Here is a 15075-nt window from a genome sequence, read left to right as displayed (position 1 = left end):
CTTCCCGCCGAGCACCCCGGGTGTTTGTGTGTTCAGCGAGCACACAAACACCCAATGTTCGAGACAAACTTACGTTCAACTCGAACATCCAGCCCATCACTAGTAAGATGTAGCCCTTATTCTCCCCAAAGGGGTCATTTTCAAGTTTTGGATTACCGTATAATTGAAAAACTGTGATTGAAAAATTGTGATCATCCCAAATGTGGCTCCCAAATGTCCTAAGGGCAAGATCTGTACTCAAACAGCTAGCACCTGAATACATGGAAAAAATCAGACATGCACAATTTTCTCAGGTCAGCACACCACAATGCACAGAGGGTTCACATCTGTGCGCCGAGGTGTACAAAAAGATGTAGGTGTGTTGCAGTGCGTTGTGTATGCACATTATGGTGCCATTTAAAAAGAATGGCACTGTAATGCAGTACACTTAGTTCAGTGGGTTGCAGCAATTTGTGGTTAAATGAGCATTTTAACATGCGTTACTGCAACTCAACTCAAAAAATAATACAAATGAAACTTTACTGCCAGCTTCTTTTAATTATGACAAAAAAAGTACATACCAGACCCTTTATTTGGGGGACCTTTTGAGGTCTGTGTGCCCTTTTTTATTTTAAAAAAAAGGAAGCCAGTAGGGAGATGGTATTTGCCGGGAATTTAAAACTCTTTTTTTTTGCTTTGTAAATGTTAGTGCAAAAAAAAATCACATGCTCCTGGCTAAATGAAATTTAAGATTTTTTTTTTTGCATTGCTGCATGTTTCTCAGGATTGTCCACCTCCTCCATGCTATTTTTTTTTACACCCCCTTGCCTAATAGCCCAGAAAACGAAAATGGGCATTTTTAATTTAACAGATTCAACTCCCATTGACTTGTGTTTGTGATCAGCATCCAAACTTCTTTGAAATTTGGTGAATCCAGGGCAGTTTGACTCAGCGTTGTCACTTCTGATTCACAAGCCTTTAGATTGTCAATGAGCACCTAGCCACACCTAGATCTGCCCACTGCATGCCCAAATTTCATGAAGTGGTTAAACAATGTAATTTCTCTGCATTTCTCTTTCGTTCATTGACGGACACAGCTCCAGAATCTTCTTGACCATTGGGTTATGCTGCCCCCTACTGGAGTAGGACACTAGGCAGGAAAAAGCTTTACCACACCTTTGGGGCAGTTTCACGGGATATACACCCACTTCCTGCTATAGGCACTCAGTTTTTTTCTGCCTAGTCAGACGTAAGGACCTAGTTCTTTGCTGGGATCTCTGGTCCTAGTAAACTAATTTTTGTTCTATTATTATTTCCTGTTCCTGTGAGAACTATAATCAACTGCTTGACTGGGCGATGGACTGAATTTTCTAGATCCTTATGGTCTCCCCAGTCCGGCCAGCGAGCACGACCCGATCTCAGCGCCGTGCTAGGTCGGGGGCTGGCCTAGGGAGTTAAACGTCTCGCGAGGAGGCACGCGACCTGGTCACAGCCTGAGTCACAGTGTGCTCTTGGCCCGCAGCACTCCCCCCATTCCGATAGTGTAGTGGTCTGCCTGCAGTGGTGCCCACCCGGTTCCATGGTGTGGTAAGTAGATGTCCCCCCACTACCCCCTGGAGGGTTTTGGGGTAGACATGGGCCCCTCCCTGGGATGGTTAGACCCCCCAGGTTCTCCTCCATTCCCCCCAGCCCCTCTAAACAGTCCCTTTGGCCTTTGACCCCCAAACCCACCCCAGCACCAGCCCCGGGTGTGGTAGGAGCTGGCACAACGGGGGGTTTTGAGCGGGTTCCCTGTCTCCTGGGGGTTAGTGACTGGGGCAGGGATGTCCTTTGGGCTCTCTGCGGCGGTTGTTAGGCTGGGGGGAGCGAATGGTTTACTATCCGCGGATACACGCCTTTACGCGGCCTGGTGGTAAAAGGTGAGAGGCCATCTGCATATGGTGGTGGGATTACAAGCACTGGTTTCATCTATTGATTAATCACTCGAGCACCATAGGGATATTGAAGAGACTTTTATTATATGCTATGGACTGCAACCAATGATGTGGCATTATCTATTATTAACACTGGATGTTATTGCACTTTATTAGTATTTGTATCTACTCAAGCACAGTGTTATTTTGCAGGATTTGCACGTTATTCTAGCACAGTGATTTTTTGCAATATTTGCACATGTTTTAACCCTTAAGGTGTAGTGTGTGTCACTTTATACCCACATATTTCCTATTGTGGGTTTATGCTTAACATTTTACTCATGATACTGGCACTTGATTAGCACCTTCATTTATCCAAGCACTTTATTAGTTGAATAGCACCTTTGTTTATCCAAGCACTTTATTTGCTAACTTAGTTTAATTACTTTATTGCTCATTTGCAAACTTTTTGATCTGGTGTCATTGGCGCTGTATCTTACGATTTAATTGTTAACCTTAGATGTGCAGTGATGAACACATTATGATATAGCGGCTGTGACCAACCCATCTTATTGATTAATGATACATAATTTTATTGAGTTTGGATCCTAGTTCATAGTCGCGCTGATACTTATCCATATAATTTTTTATTCAAACATGTTTGCAGGTCCCAGGAAGGAAAGCGAGGTACATCCAATCTTGGACCTCAAGCTCTGAACTTCTCGTGCGGGTACAAATGTTCCGAATGGAGTCCATTTGTATGGTAGTGGCGTCCCTACATCAGGGGGATCTTCTAGCCTCTATCGATATCAAGGACGCTTACCTTCGTATTCTGATATATATCGATCATCCGCGATTCCTTTGCTTGCCGTGGAGCATTATCAAGAGGTCTCGCCTCAGGTCCTCGGGTCTTCACGAAGTGTTGGCCCTGGTGTTGACATTGTTGCGCCAGCGGGGGATTGCAGTACTGGAGTAACTGGATGACCTTCTGCGAGCAGAGTCTCTGATTGCTCTGACGGACAACCAGGAGATTACTGTGCGGACTCTGCAGGAGTTCTGTTGGAAATTAAATTTCCAGGTATTGGTTCTGGTTCCGTCCACCTAGTTGGACTATCTGAGTCTGCTCTGGACTCAGCCTCAGCCAGGGTGTTCCTCCCATTGGATGAGTTCCAAATTCTTCAGGATGCAATTTGGCTCCTGTTGTCCGGCAGTTGGTCGTCTTTCACAACTTGCATGCGGGTGCTGTGTCTGATGGTGTCTACCTTGGAGGCAGTTCCGTTTGCACAGTTCCACACGAAACCTCTGAGGCAGTTCCGTTTGCACAGTTCCACACGAGACCTCTGCAAAGAGAGATTCTTGCCATGTCTCTAGACAATCTGATCCTGTTGAGCCGGGGTACGAGAGGGTCCCTGATTCGGTGGCTTCGCTCTCCAGCGCTTCGACAAGGTAAATCTTCCTTCCCTTGTACTGGACAGTGGTCACCACGGATGCCAGCCTGTCCGAGTGGCGTGGCATTTTTTTTTTTGGCACAGACTGTGCTCCGGCGGTCCGGACACTGGAAGAAACCAGACAACCGATCGATATACAGGAGGTTTCATCAGTTGTGTCTCCGGTGGGGAACTCCCGAGGTGGTCCTGGTGGCCTCTTATCTTAACAGGAAGTGCTTAGGTTTGTGGCACGATCTTAGGATCCTCTGGCCGATGCCACAGACGCACTGGTGGCTCTTTTGGGGCCAGTATTGTCTGATATCCGTCTTTCCTTTTCTAGAACTTCTGCCAAGACTCCTGCTTAGGTTCGAGGCAGAAGGCATTACGGCCATCCTAGTGGCTCCAGACTGGCCTCGCCAGTGTTGGTACGCAGATCTGATACGGTTGGTTGTCGATGCTCATTGAAAACTTCCTCTTAGAGGAGATCTGTTGGCTCAAGAACCAATCTTTCATCTTGCCTTACAGTCACTTGCTTTAATGGCTTGGCTGTCGGAAGCCAGGTGCTGAAGGATAGAGGGTTGTCTGAATCTGTGAACCCCACGCTGCTGCAAGCTAGTAAATCCACTACTAGGAAGATTTATCATCGTACTTTGCGGTGTGAATCTCTTGGGGTTCATCCCCGCTCCTTTTTGGTGACTCGGAGTTTGGCTTTCCTCCAGTGAGGTGTTGAGCAGTGTCTGGCCTTGGGTACGATCAAGGGCCAGGTTTGGCCTTGGCGATTTTCTTTCAACATCCTTTGGCTACGCGTTCTTTGGTTCGCACTTTTGTTCAGGGGGTTCACCACTTGGCTCCCCCAGTCCGGTCTCCGTTGCACTCTTGGGATCTCAACTTGGTGCTGTCAGTTCTTCAGTAACTGCCGTTCAAAAATATTCGCCAGATTCCTCTGCTTACATTGTTCCAGAAGGTAGCCCTCATGGTGGCTATTTCTTCTGCACGTAGAGTGTCGGAGTTGGTAGCTTCGTCTTGTTGTTCTCCTTACTTGGTGGTTCACAGAGAAAAAGTGGTGCTTTGTCCTTGTCAGTCGTTCCTTCCTAAATGTCATTTCTGGTTTCCATCTGAATTAAGACATTGTGCTGCCTTCCCTGTGTCCTAAACCTAGGCATCCTAAGGAGATTGCCTTGCATTCTCTGGAGGTAGTTCGGGCATTCAGGGTGTACCTGGCAGTAACCAAGTCGTTTGGGAAATCAGACTCGTTATTTGTCTTTACGGAGGGACCTTTGCAAGGTTTTTGGCTGCGTCTGCCACGACCATTTCCAGATGGATCAGACAGACGGTGGTGCAGGCCTACTCAATCAAGGGTCAAGTTCTCCTTTCCCATTCTACGTGGGCTCTTAGTGCCTCCTGGGCCTTCCGCTATTAGACGTGCACACTTTTACAAAGTATTTACAAAGTGGATGTGCTGGCATCTGCGGATGCTGCTTTGGCCGCAAGTTTTTGCTGGCTGCTGTTTTTGAGAGGACTAGTCCTCTTTGAGGGTGTATGTTTCAGGTGAGCTCTAGTTGTTACTGGTTGAGCTCCATGTTACCTGGTTGGCTAGGTTTAGCTTTTGGGAATTTTTTTCTGCTGTGTTTTTTCCCAACCCTCATGTTTGACACAGGACGTCCCAATAGTCAAGAAGATTCTGGAGCTGTATCCGTCATGAACCAAAGAGAAAATTAGATTTTTGTCTTACAGTAAAATCCTTTTCTCTGACGTTCATTGACGGACACAGCACCCACCCCTCTATTGAGTTGGGTTATATTTCTTCTAACACTGCTTGCAACAAAACTGAGTGCCCATAGCAGGAAGTGGGAGTATATTCCCTGGGACTGCCCCATAGGTGTGGTAAAGCTTTTTCCTGCTTAGTGTCCTACTCCTGTAGGGGGCAGCATAACCAAATGGTCAAGAAGATTCTGGAGCTGTATCCATCAATGAACATCAGAGAAAAGGATTTTACGGTAAGACAGAAATCAAATTTTTACCTAAACATGTATCCTATGATATTTGTTTCATGTTTTAATACAGGAACATTGGTACGCCCAACAACAGCAGATCCTAAAGGACATCTTAAAGCATTTCCAGGTGAATTTTTATTCTTATTAGGGCTTTAAGCCCAGCTCCAGCCACAACATTTTCTTAGATTAAATAGAGGGGTAGGATTAGACCCTCTGACCCTGTTTCTATTGGAAAGATTCCTTCTAATTTTCTATCTCAGTGCCAGGATTTCACATAAATTGGAAGTGATATCTGACCAATGGGGAAAGGTAGATGAACAAAAACACTCTTTTCAGCAAAGTAAGGGCTAGAACCTCAATCAGTTTTAGCACTGTCTGTGTTTTCCTACCCATCTGTATGTGCCTTCCTGCCCATCTATCAACATCTCCTGTCCTGGTGTAATAGGGACAAAAAGTGAGGGCAGAGCTCCTTAAAGGAGAAGTATGGGAATAGCAAAATTAAATAGTACATATTGCCTTCATTCTTCCATTACTTTTCTTTTTTTCCCTCGGCCCTTTAATGTGTGAGATACATGCATTTGAACTATCAGTAAGGAGCTAATAACGGCTAATTCTGTTTGAAAGTTTGGAGGAAGTGGATACTTCTGAAGTAAAATGCCCATCTTTCAGTCCCTCCTTCCTTAGAGCATGTGGTCGTGCTGGGTCAAGGCTGCACACCTGAAGTGGTAGCGAGAATGCGCGAGCTTTAACCATGCCTCACGCTCGTCTGACCGAAATCCAAAAGAACACCTCTGGGACAATATTTTTCGGTCCATCTGACGCCACCAAGTTGCACCTCAGTCTGTTCAGGAGCTCAGTGATGCCCTAGTCCAGATCTGGGAGAAAATACCCCAGGACACCATCTGTCATCTCATTAAGAGCATGCCCTGACGTTGTCAGGCATGCATACAAGCACGTGAGGACCTGCAAATTACAGAGTACCATTTGAGCTGCTGCAATGAAATTTCAGAAAAATGGACTAGCCTGCTGCATCATTCTTCACTTTGATTTTCTGGGTGTCTTGAGTTCAGCCCTCTGTAGGTAAATACTTTTCATTTCCATCAAACAATGTGGCATCCTTTTGTTCCTAACACATGACCCATTCCACATAAGTATAGATATCCAGCATGATATTTTTCCCCATTGCAATCTGATGTGTTTTCAAAGTGTTCCGTTAATTTTTTTGAGCAGTGTATATGAGTTTTACAGAGGGCCAGATATTATCTTGAGGGTGATGGGTTTGGAAATTATCTACCTGTCATTGAACGAGCTGCAATGCTCACCAATAGTGATAAAGGAACACCTTTTTTAAACCTTCCCTGTGCCAACTTGCAGGGAGATTTTTTTTCCTTGCTGTGTGTTTTCTGAAGCACCTTTATGTTCTTAAAGTGATTGTAAAGCTTTACATTTTATTTCATTAAAATAATAAACATGTTATACTTATCTGCTCTGTGCCATGGTTTTGCACAGAGCAGTCCAGATCCACCTCTTCTGGAGTCCCCCCTGCTGGTTCTCCTGGCTCCCCCTCCATCCTCTAGGAACTGGCTGCCAATGGCCCCCACTTACCAAGCCTGTGAGAGTGCGGGACAGGGGAGAAGAGCAGCTGCAGACGTGCACAGCGCTGGCCTCAGGTAAGTATTTAGTTGGGGGAGATACTACTGAAAGGTTCTTTACCTAAATGCAGAGAATGCATTAAGGTAAAAAAAAACTTTTGCCTTTACAATTAATTTTTAGTACACCTTATACAGCCCAATAATTGCAAAAGATGCTACAAACTAAAAGCGTTGTTTGACCATATCAAGCCTTGCTGAGCTTATATTTCATTAACGTGTATGTATAGCTAAAACTTTTTTTGTTTTTATTTTTGGGTGGCGTAGGTAAGGGCTTCTGTATGGGCTTTAATAATGTTGGTATCCTCATTGGAGGAATTCACATTCTCTATGCGTCATATCTTAAGATGTGAATTTCCCTTATTTGGAAAGATTTTCTGTTACTTCCTGTTTTGTCTGTGGGATGGGAACTGAAGGTAATTCTCTCAAATTGGACACAGGCAGCAAAAAGAAAAAACTGTTGGGTTTTAACCATTCTACCCAAAATCAAAAGAAGAGTAGTGGTATAGGATACACAGTTGAGTTCTCCTTCTAAAGAGGCCACTAACTTGGAACTGATGCAGATTTTTCTTGGACTTTTCTGGTTTGTACGCTTGTTTTCAGGTTACGGTCTCATACTGATGTCAGTCGGTCAGCGCTAGCATTTTCACAAGGAAGTCAGTAATGGCAGCCCCCGTTTTTCTCTCACAACAGTGAAGTGACTGGCCTCAGGTGGTACACAGAGATGAAACAAAACCTCCTACATAAGTTGTACCTGTTTATCTGTAGCCGTCTTTCCCCTACATCCATTTAAGAGCAGAATTTACACAGGATCTCTCAGCTCTGAAAAGCAGTGGGCGACGAGCTGGTTACATCAGTGAGAAGAGTCCTGAGAGCTGATTAGAGGGGAGGGAATGGACATACCCCCCCTCCTTCACACAGGAACAGACCTGAGGCTGTCAGTCAGCTGGAGCTCCTTCCCCTGTCACCATTGTTTTTTTGGTGTCAGGAAAACTTTTCAGAAGTGACTCATGCTGATAGCAGAGGCATGAGGCAGCGGACAGAAATGACACTTTGTGCTCTGGATTGAGACAAGTATACACTATAGAGGGATATGTTTTGTTCATATTTCATGTCTGAGGTTTACAACCATTTTAAAGTGGTTCTAAAGACAAACATTTTTTTTACTTTAATGCATTCTCTGCCCTCCTGCCAGAACATACAGGTCAGCGCTCGCATTGGCTGCTGTTTTTCAAGCATGCCCGTTAGACAGAAGCCGCATGTTTGTTGGCCGATTCTGTTGAATCGGCTGATATTTGCCCCATGTATACCAGGCTTAAGTCGCTAGACAATAAATGCTAATCTTGTTGTTTGATATAGAGATAACAGAAAGGAGAAAACCTATGTTAATCTAATTTAAATGCAGAGGTAACAAGACTGTCAAGTGTAAAAAGCAATGTAATGGAAGATGATTCTTATCATGCATTGGTTCAAGCATTTATATTATAGTCATATATACTGCTCAAAAAACTTAAAGGAACACTTCGAAAACACATCAGATCTCAATGGGGAAAAATATCAAGTTGGATATCTATACTGATATGGACTGGGTAATGTGTAGGGAACGAAAGGATGACACATTGTTTGATGGAAATGAAAATGATCAACCTACAGAGAGCTGAATATCAGCAGATATTGGTCCTGCTGATGGGTTAAGGACCTTCTTTGGCCCTGTCCAGCTCTCTTAGAGTAACTGCCTATCTCCTGGAATCTCCTCCATGCTCTTGAGACTGTGCTGGTAGACACCGCAAACCTTCTGGCAATGGCACATATTGATGTGCCATCCTGGAGGAGTTGGACTGCCTGTGCAACCTCTATAGTAGGGGTCCTCAAACAACAGCCCTCCAGCTGTTGCGGAACTACACGTCCCATGAGGCATTGTAAAATTCTAACATTCACAGACATGAATAGGCATGATGGGAATTGTAGTTCCTGAACAACTGGAGAGCCATAGTTTGAAGACCCCAGCTCTATAGGGTCCAGGTATCGCCTCATGCTACCAGTATTGACACTGACCCTAGCCAAATGCAAAACTAGTGAAAACAGTTAGAAAAGATGAGTAGGGAAAAAAAAATGTCAGTTGCCTCCACCTGCAAAACGATTCCAGTTTTGGAGGTCGTCACATTGTTGCCCATCTAGTGCACCTGTTGTTACTCAGTTTCAGCTGCTTTGGTGTTAATGAAATTAACAACCCCCTCTGTTACTTAACTGACCAGATCAGTATTCCACGAGTTTAACTGACTTGATGCTATACTCTGATTAAAAAATGTTCCTTTAATGTTTTTGAGCAGTATATCTGTAGAAAGTAATATTGTCCCGTAAAAGCTCTGATATTGTCAGAAGCAATGCGACTTGTTGTTTATTATATTATTTTGTATAGCTCTCACATTTTGATGATGAGTATATTATTTTTTTTCTAAAATACTAAACATAAATCATTTTTGCAGGCACTGTTTCACCAAACACTGAAAAGGCTATAGAGGAATCAAATTTCTACATTTCAAAAGAAATCCCTCAGGGAAGCGGACACCCAGCACCTGAGACAGGTATTTATGTGTACTTGGTAGTCCAGATATTTAAAATACAATGAGTTTTACACTGCACCTTTTGTAAAAATGTTTCTCTCCATTCAGATTGATCGACTGCAGTGTGTTGTGATAACACGACAATGCACATGCTTGGGAGCACACCATAATGCACAGTAACACACTACCATGTTTTTGTATGCGGTGTCAAAACAAATGATGCATGTTCGATTTAGTATCAGCTTTGAAAGCCCATTCAGCAATGTTTTTTGTAAACACATCCTTTGTAGTTTTTGTATTAGAGCCCATTCAGACTAGCGCGACTTGTCAGGCGACTTGTCAGCCTGACAAGTCGCGGTCCGTTGAGTAGTACAGGACCCGTTCTAATAGGAGCGACACAAGTCGCTCCGACTTAGAAAAAGGGTCCTGTACTACTTTGGGGCGACCTGGGAGCGACTTGCATAGACCTCCATTATGTGAAGTCCCTGCAAGTCGCGCCAAAGTCGCGGTGCACGCGACTTCACAGGTCACCCCCCGAAGTCGGATTGCCTCAGTGTGAACCGGCTCTTATGCTTGGGGTCATTGGGCACCATTCACAGAAACAGATCTCATGCAGTATTTAGGTGTTTTCCCAAATACCAAATGCGATCCTGAAAATGTCAATTCACTGCTGCTTTATGCGGTTGATGGGTACAAGGGCTTCTTCCCCACAAACCTTGCTGGTGTAGGGCTTATGAAATATACATAGTACCCCTACTCATTCACCAAAAGATGACAGACAATTTTTGACAAGACGCAGCTCCATATCTTCTTGACCATTGGGTTATGCTGCCCCCTACAGGAAAATGCTTTACCGTGCCTATAGGGCAGTCCCTGCAGGCATACACCCACTCACTCTGCTATAGCCCTCAGTTTGCCTAGTTTAGGAGTAGGACCTAGTTCCTGGCAGGGACTTTGGTCTTAGCTTGTCTTTTATTTTAAAGGGAATCTTTGTTAAAAATTTAATTTGTACCTGAGAGAACTGCAATCAACAGCTGGCCTGGGTTTCGGACTGGATATGCTACATCCTTAAGGTCTTCAAGCCCGGCCAGCACTAAGCCTCCCCACGACAGAGCCCCAATGGACGGGGGCTGGCCCTGGAGTGAAACACCTCCCCGGGACGTGCACAACCTGGTTTGGCCTGAGTTGCAGCGTGCATCTTGGCTGTCAGCACCCCCACCTCGAATGGAGAGGTAGTCTGTCTGGAGTGGCGCCCACCCGATGTTGTTGGTATGGTGAGTAGTGTCCCCCCATAGCTCTTGTGGTCTCGGGGGGAACTTGGGCCCCTCCTTGGGATGGTCAGACCCCCTGGTTCTCTTCCATTCCCTCTAACAGTCGCAGTGGTCTTTTGGCCCCAACCTACCCCCCTCCCGGGGTTAGATAGGAGCTGGCTTTGCCACTTAGTCCAGTAAGGGGGGGGGGCGGATGTGGTTGTTGCTTACCTGGTTGTCCTATCGCACACAGGGGTCTTTGAGCAAGTTCCCGGCCCCCTGGGGATTAGTGACTGGGGCAGGGATGTCTTTTGGGCTCTGCGGCGGTTAAAGGCTTGAGGGGGAGCGGATGTTTCTTCATCCGCAGGTCTGCGACTCACGTGGCTGGATCAGGCCAAAAATTGAGGTCGCGGCTGTCTGGGTACCATGTCAAGCTGTCTGAAGTGCCTGACTGAGCTGACCGGTGGATGCCGGCTGATTGCCTCACATGGCCAGACCGGGCTGAAAATTGCAGCCTACTCGCAGCTGTCCGGGTACCATGCCAAGCTGTCTGAAGTGCCTGACTGAGCTGACCGGCGGATGCGTCCGGATCAGGCTGAAAATTGGGGCCTACGGCTTGCAGCTTACCCGCGGCTGTCCGGATACCATGCCAAACTGTCCGAGTACCATATCAAGCTGTCGGAAGTGCCTGACTGAGCAGACCGGTGGATGCCGACGGATTGGGACGAAAATTGAGGCCGCGGCCTACTCGTGACTGTCCAGGTACCATGCCAAGCTGTCTGGCAGATGCCAACGTATCACCTCACGTGGCCAGATTGGGCCAAAAGTTGAGGCCACAGCTAACAGCCTACTCACGGCTGACGGAGCTGGCTGTCTGAGTGACTGACCAAGCTGTCCGGGTGACTGATCAGGCTGTCCAAGCTCCTAATCGAGCTGTCCGAACTGCTGATCAAGCTGATGGTGGACCTGCGACCAGATCAGGCCCCAGATTTAGGCCGCGGCTTTGGGGCCTACTCGAGGCTGGCTGACCGAGCTGCTGACCAGGCAGTTTGAGCTGCTGACCGGGGTGATAGTAGTAGATGGGCACCTGCCCTTCCCCCCCTCCTCAGGGGGCTGGACATATGGACTGCCTGGCACCCCCCTTGAACCGTGGGGGAACTGTTGTGTGGGGTGTACTCTGCCTGTGCATATGTGTCACGGCTGGCCCTCTCTTCCCCTTTATAGGGGGCTATGTCCTCTTATGTCATTTATGGTCTTTAGCCGGTGTCTCCTTGCAGGACTGCGGTCGGCGACCTCCCCTGCTTGTTATGTTTAAGGGTGTGCTTAGCATATAGCGACTCTATTGGGTCTGCATCCACGCACTTCGGGTGCTCTGCAGTGAGGATGATTCCTTCCAAGGGCGCTGGTGGATGCACTGATTGTATTGATGCAGAAAATTTTAAAAAGGGGGCACCAGTCCCCTTGGGGGCCCGCAGATCCCCTAAAGGCGGCAAAGGTACTCCCTTTTCCTGCCTACTGTGACAAAATTTTTGCGTGGCATTGTTATAAATGCAATAATGGTAACCACACATGGTGTGGCTAAAAAGCTACTCTACAGATCTTCCCTTTACGGGGGACCGCCTATATGGGTCTTTGCTGGAATCCGCTAAGGGCAACTCACCGCGTAATAGATGGGGGCCTTTATTTTTCAGCACACAGGCAGCCCCCTTTGTGCTTTCGGCATGCAAGAGCAAGGGGTAATTGTGATTTTCAAACCTGTTTATTATGCTCAGAAAAGAACACAAAGTACATCCGATTTTGGACCTCAAGGTTCTGAACCGCTTTGTGTTGGTGCAGAAGTTTGGAATGGAATCCATTGGAACGGTAGTGGCGTCTCTACACCAAGTAGACTTTTTGGCCTCTATAGATATCAGGGACACATATCTACAGTACATATCCCTATCTACGCTGGACACCAGCGTTTTCTTTGCTTCGCTGTAGGAGAGGAGCATTTTCAATTTGTAGTGTTACCCTTTGGTCTCGCCTCTGCCCCCAGGGTCTTTACCAAGGTGCTGGTGTTGGGATTACTGCGCCAACAGGGGATTTCAGTACTGGGATACCTGGACGATCTCCTATGGAGGGCTGACTCTCATTCAGCCCTGTTGGTCGACTTGACGATCACTGTACGAACTCTGCAAGAGTTTGGTTGGAACATCAATTTATAAAAATTTGTCCTGATACCTTCATTAAGACTGGATTATCTGTGCCTGACTCTGGATTCCGCTTTGGCGAGGGTCTTTCTTCCTCCGGACAAGCTGCAGGGGGCGATCCATTGGCTATTGACTAACAATCTGTCCTCTCTGTGGACTTGTATGCAGGCCTTGGGTCTGATTATGTCAACCTTTAAGGAAGTTCCATCTGCTGAGTTCCACAAGAGACCCTTACAAAGGGAGATTCTCGTCAAATGGAAAAAAAATCACAAGTCCTAGGACATTTTGATTCGGTTGAGTCAAAACACAAAGACTGCTCTACTATGGTGGCTTCACTTGTTAGCACTACGCCAGGGCAAGTCCTTCCTTACGTTGTATTAGATGGTGGTAACCACGGATGCCAGCCTGTCAGGCTGGGGAGGAGTGCTGGGGAAGTTCTGCGCCCAGGGGTCCTGGACAGTAGAAGAGTCCAAACTTCCGATAATCATTTTGGAGCTCAGAGCGATAAAGCTTTGCCTTAGCCACCGAACAAATCGTCTGCAAGATTGTCCGGTCCGGATTCAATCGGACAATGCTACGGCCGTGGCTTACATCAATCATCAAGGGGGCATTGAGTGTTTTGGCGGCCCGGGAGGTGGCAGAGATCCTGGATTGGGCGAAAAGGTTCCTCCAGCCCCCTTTGCTGTGCACATCCCAGGTGTGGAGAACTAGACCCTACACCCAGAGGGGTTTCATCTCCTGTGTGTCCGGAAGAGGACACCCGACATCGACCTATTTGCTTCTCGACTCAACAAGGTTTGTAGCCAGGTCTCTGGATCCTCTGGCTGACACCACAGACACACTGGTGGCTTCTTGGAGTCAGTATCAGTATTGGAGTCAGTATCAGTCGTTTTATGCATTCCCTCTTCCCTCCACTAAAATTTCTGCGGAGGCTTCTTCGCAGGATAGAAGTGGAAGGGGTTCCGCTCACTCTAGTGGCCCCAGACTGGCCTCACTGGTCTTGGTACCGATGCTCCCTGGTACCGATGCTCCCTGGAGACTTCCTCTCAGGGAAGATCTGCTGTCTCCAGGACTGATCTTCCATCCTGCTTTACAGTCGCTGGCTTTAACGGCGTTGCTGTTGAAAGCCAGGTATTGAAGGATCGAGGCCTTTCTGATTCAGTGATTCCTACACTACTGAAGGCCAAGAAGTCTACTTCCAGGAAGATCTACCATCGTACGTGGAAATCGTACATTTCATGGTGTGAATAATTGAAGGTACACTCTCGAATGGCTAGGGTTTTGACTTTTCTTCAAAAAGGTGTTGAACAGTTGGCAATATCAAAGGCAAAGGGGCAGCACTGGCTGTGTTTTTCCAACGCCCTTTAGCTACGCATCCCCTGATTTGCACTTTTAGGGTTTGCCATATGGCTCCCCTGAGGCGATCCCCGCTACCTCTGTGGGATCTGAATTTGGTATTATCTGTTCTTTAAAAACCTCCCTTTGAGAACATTAGGGAGATTCCTCTGCTTGCCTTGTCTCAGAAGGTTGCCTTTTTGGTGGCTATTAGTTCTGCCCGCAGAGTATCTGAATTGGCGGCATTGTCCTGCCGCTCACCTTAACTGGTGGTCCACAGAGATAAAGTGGTACTCCAACCTAATCAGTCGTTTCTACCTAGGATGGTTTCTGATTTTCATTTGAATTAAGACATTGTGCTGCCTTCACTTTGTCCTAAGCCCAAGCATTCATTCAGAAAATCAGATGCTCTATTTGTCCTTACTGAAGGATCTCATAAAGGATTGGCTGCGTCTGCTGCGACCATTTCCAGATGGATCAGACAGACGGTAGTTCAGGCTTATTTGCTGAAGGGTCAGGTTCCTCCTTTCCCTGTGAAGGCGCACTCTACTAGGGCACTGAGTGCTTCCTGGGATTTTTGCCATCAGGCATCAGTGCTGCAAGTTTATTAATAAATAAATTAAAAAATATGCGATATTAATAAAAAAAAGCGCCAATTTTGAAAAAAATAACAATATTTTTCTACTTTGACAGTTAGAAAATATCCAATATATTCAATTTTTGTTATATATTTAGGCCAAAATGTATTTATCTACATGTCTTTGACAAAAAAATT

At 46.3% G+C, this 15075-nt stretch overlaps 1 protein-coding gene across 1 annotated transcript in view; it reads left to right on the top strand.

The window, feature by feature from the left end:
- Positions 1-15075, top strand: part of LRP11 (LDL receptor related protein 11) — a 78431-nt gene that overhangs the window by 56119 nt on the left and 7237 nt on the right. Inside the window, exons 6-7 of the mRNA XM_082250008.1 lie at positions 5384-5440; positions 9449-9547. Of these exons, the coding sequence (XP_082106134.1) occupies positions 5384-5440; positions 9449-9547 (156 nt within the window). The remainder of the gene's footprint in view (positions 1-5383; positions 5441-9448; positions 9548-15075) is intronic.

Source organism: Pelophylax lessonae, assembly GCF_965119305.1.
Source record: "Pelophylax lessonae genome assembly, chromosome: 3".
Taxonomy (NCBI): Eukaryota; Metazoa; Chordata; class Amphibia; order Anura; family Ranidae; genus Pelophylax; species Pelophylax lessonae.
This window is presented reverse-complemented; position numbering and strand designations above follow the sequence as displayed.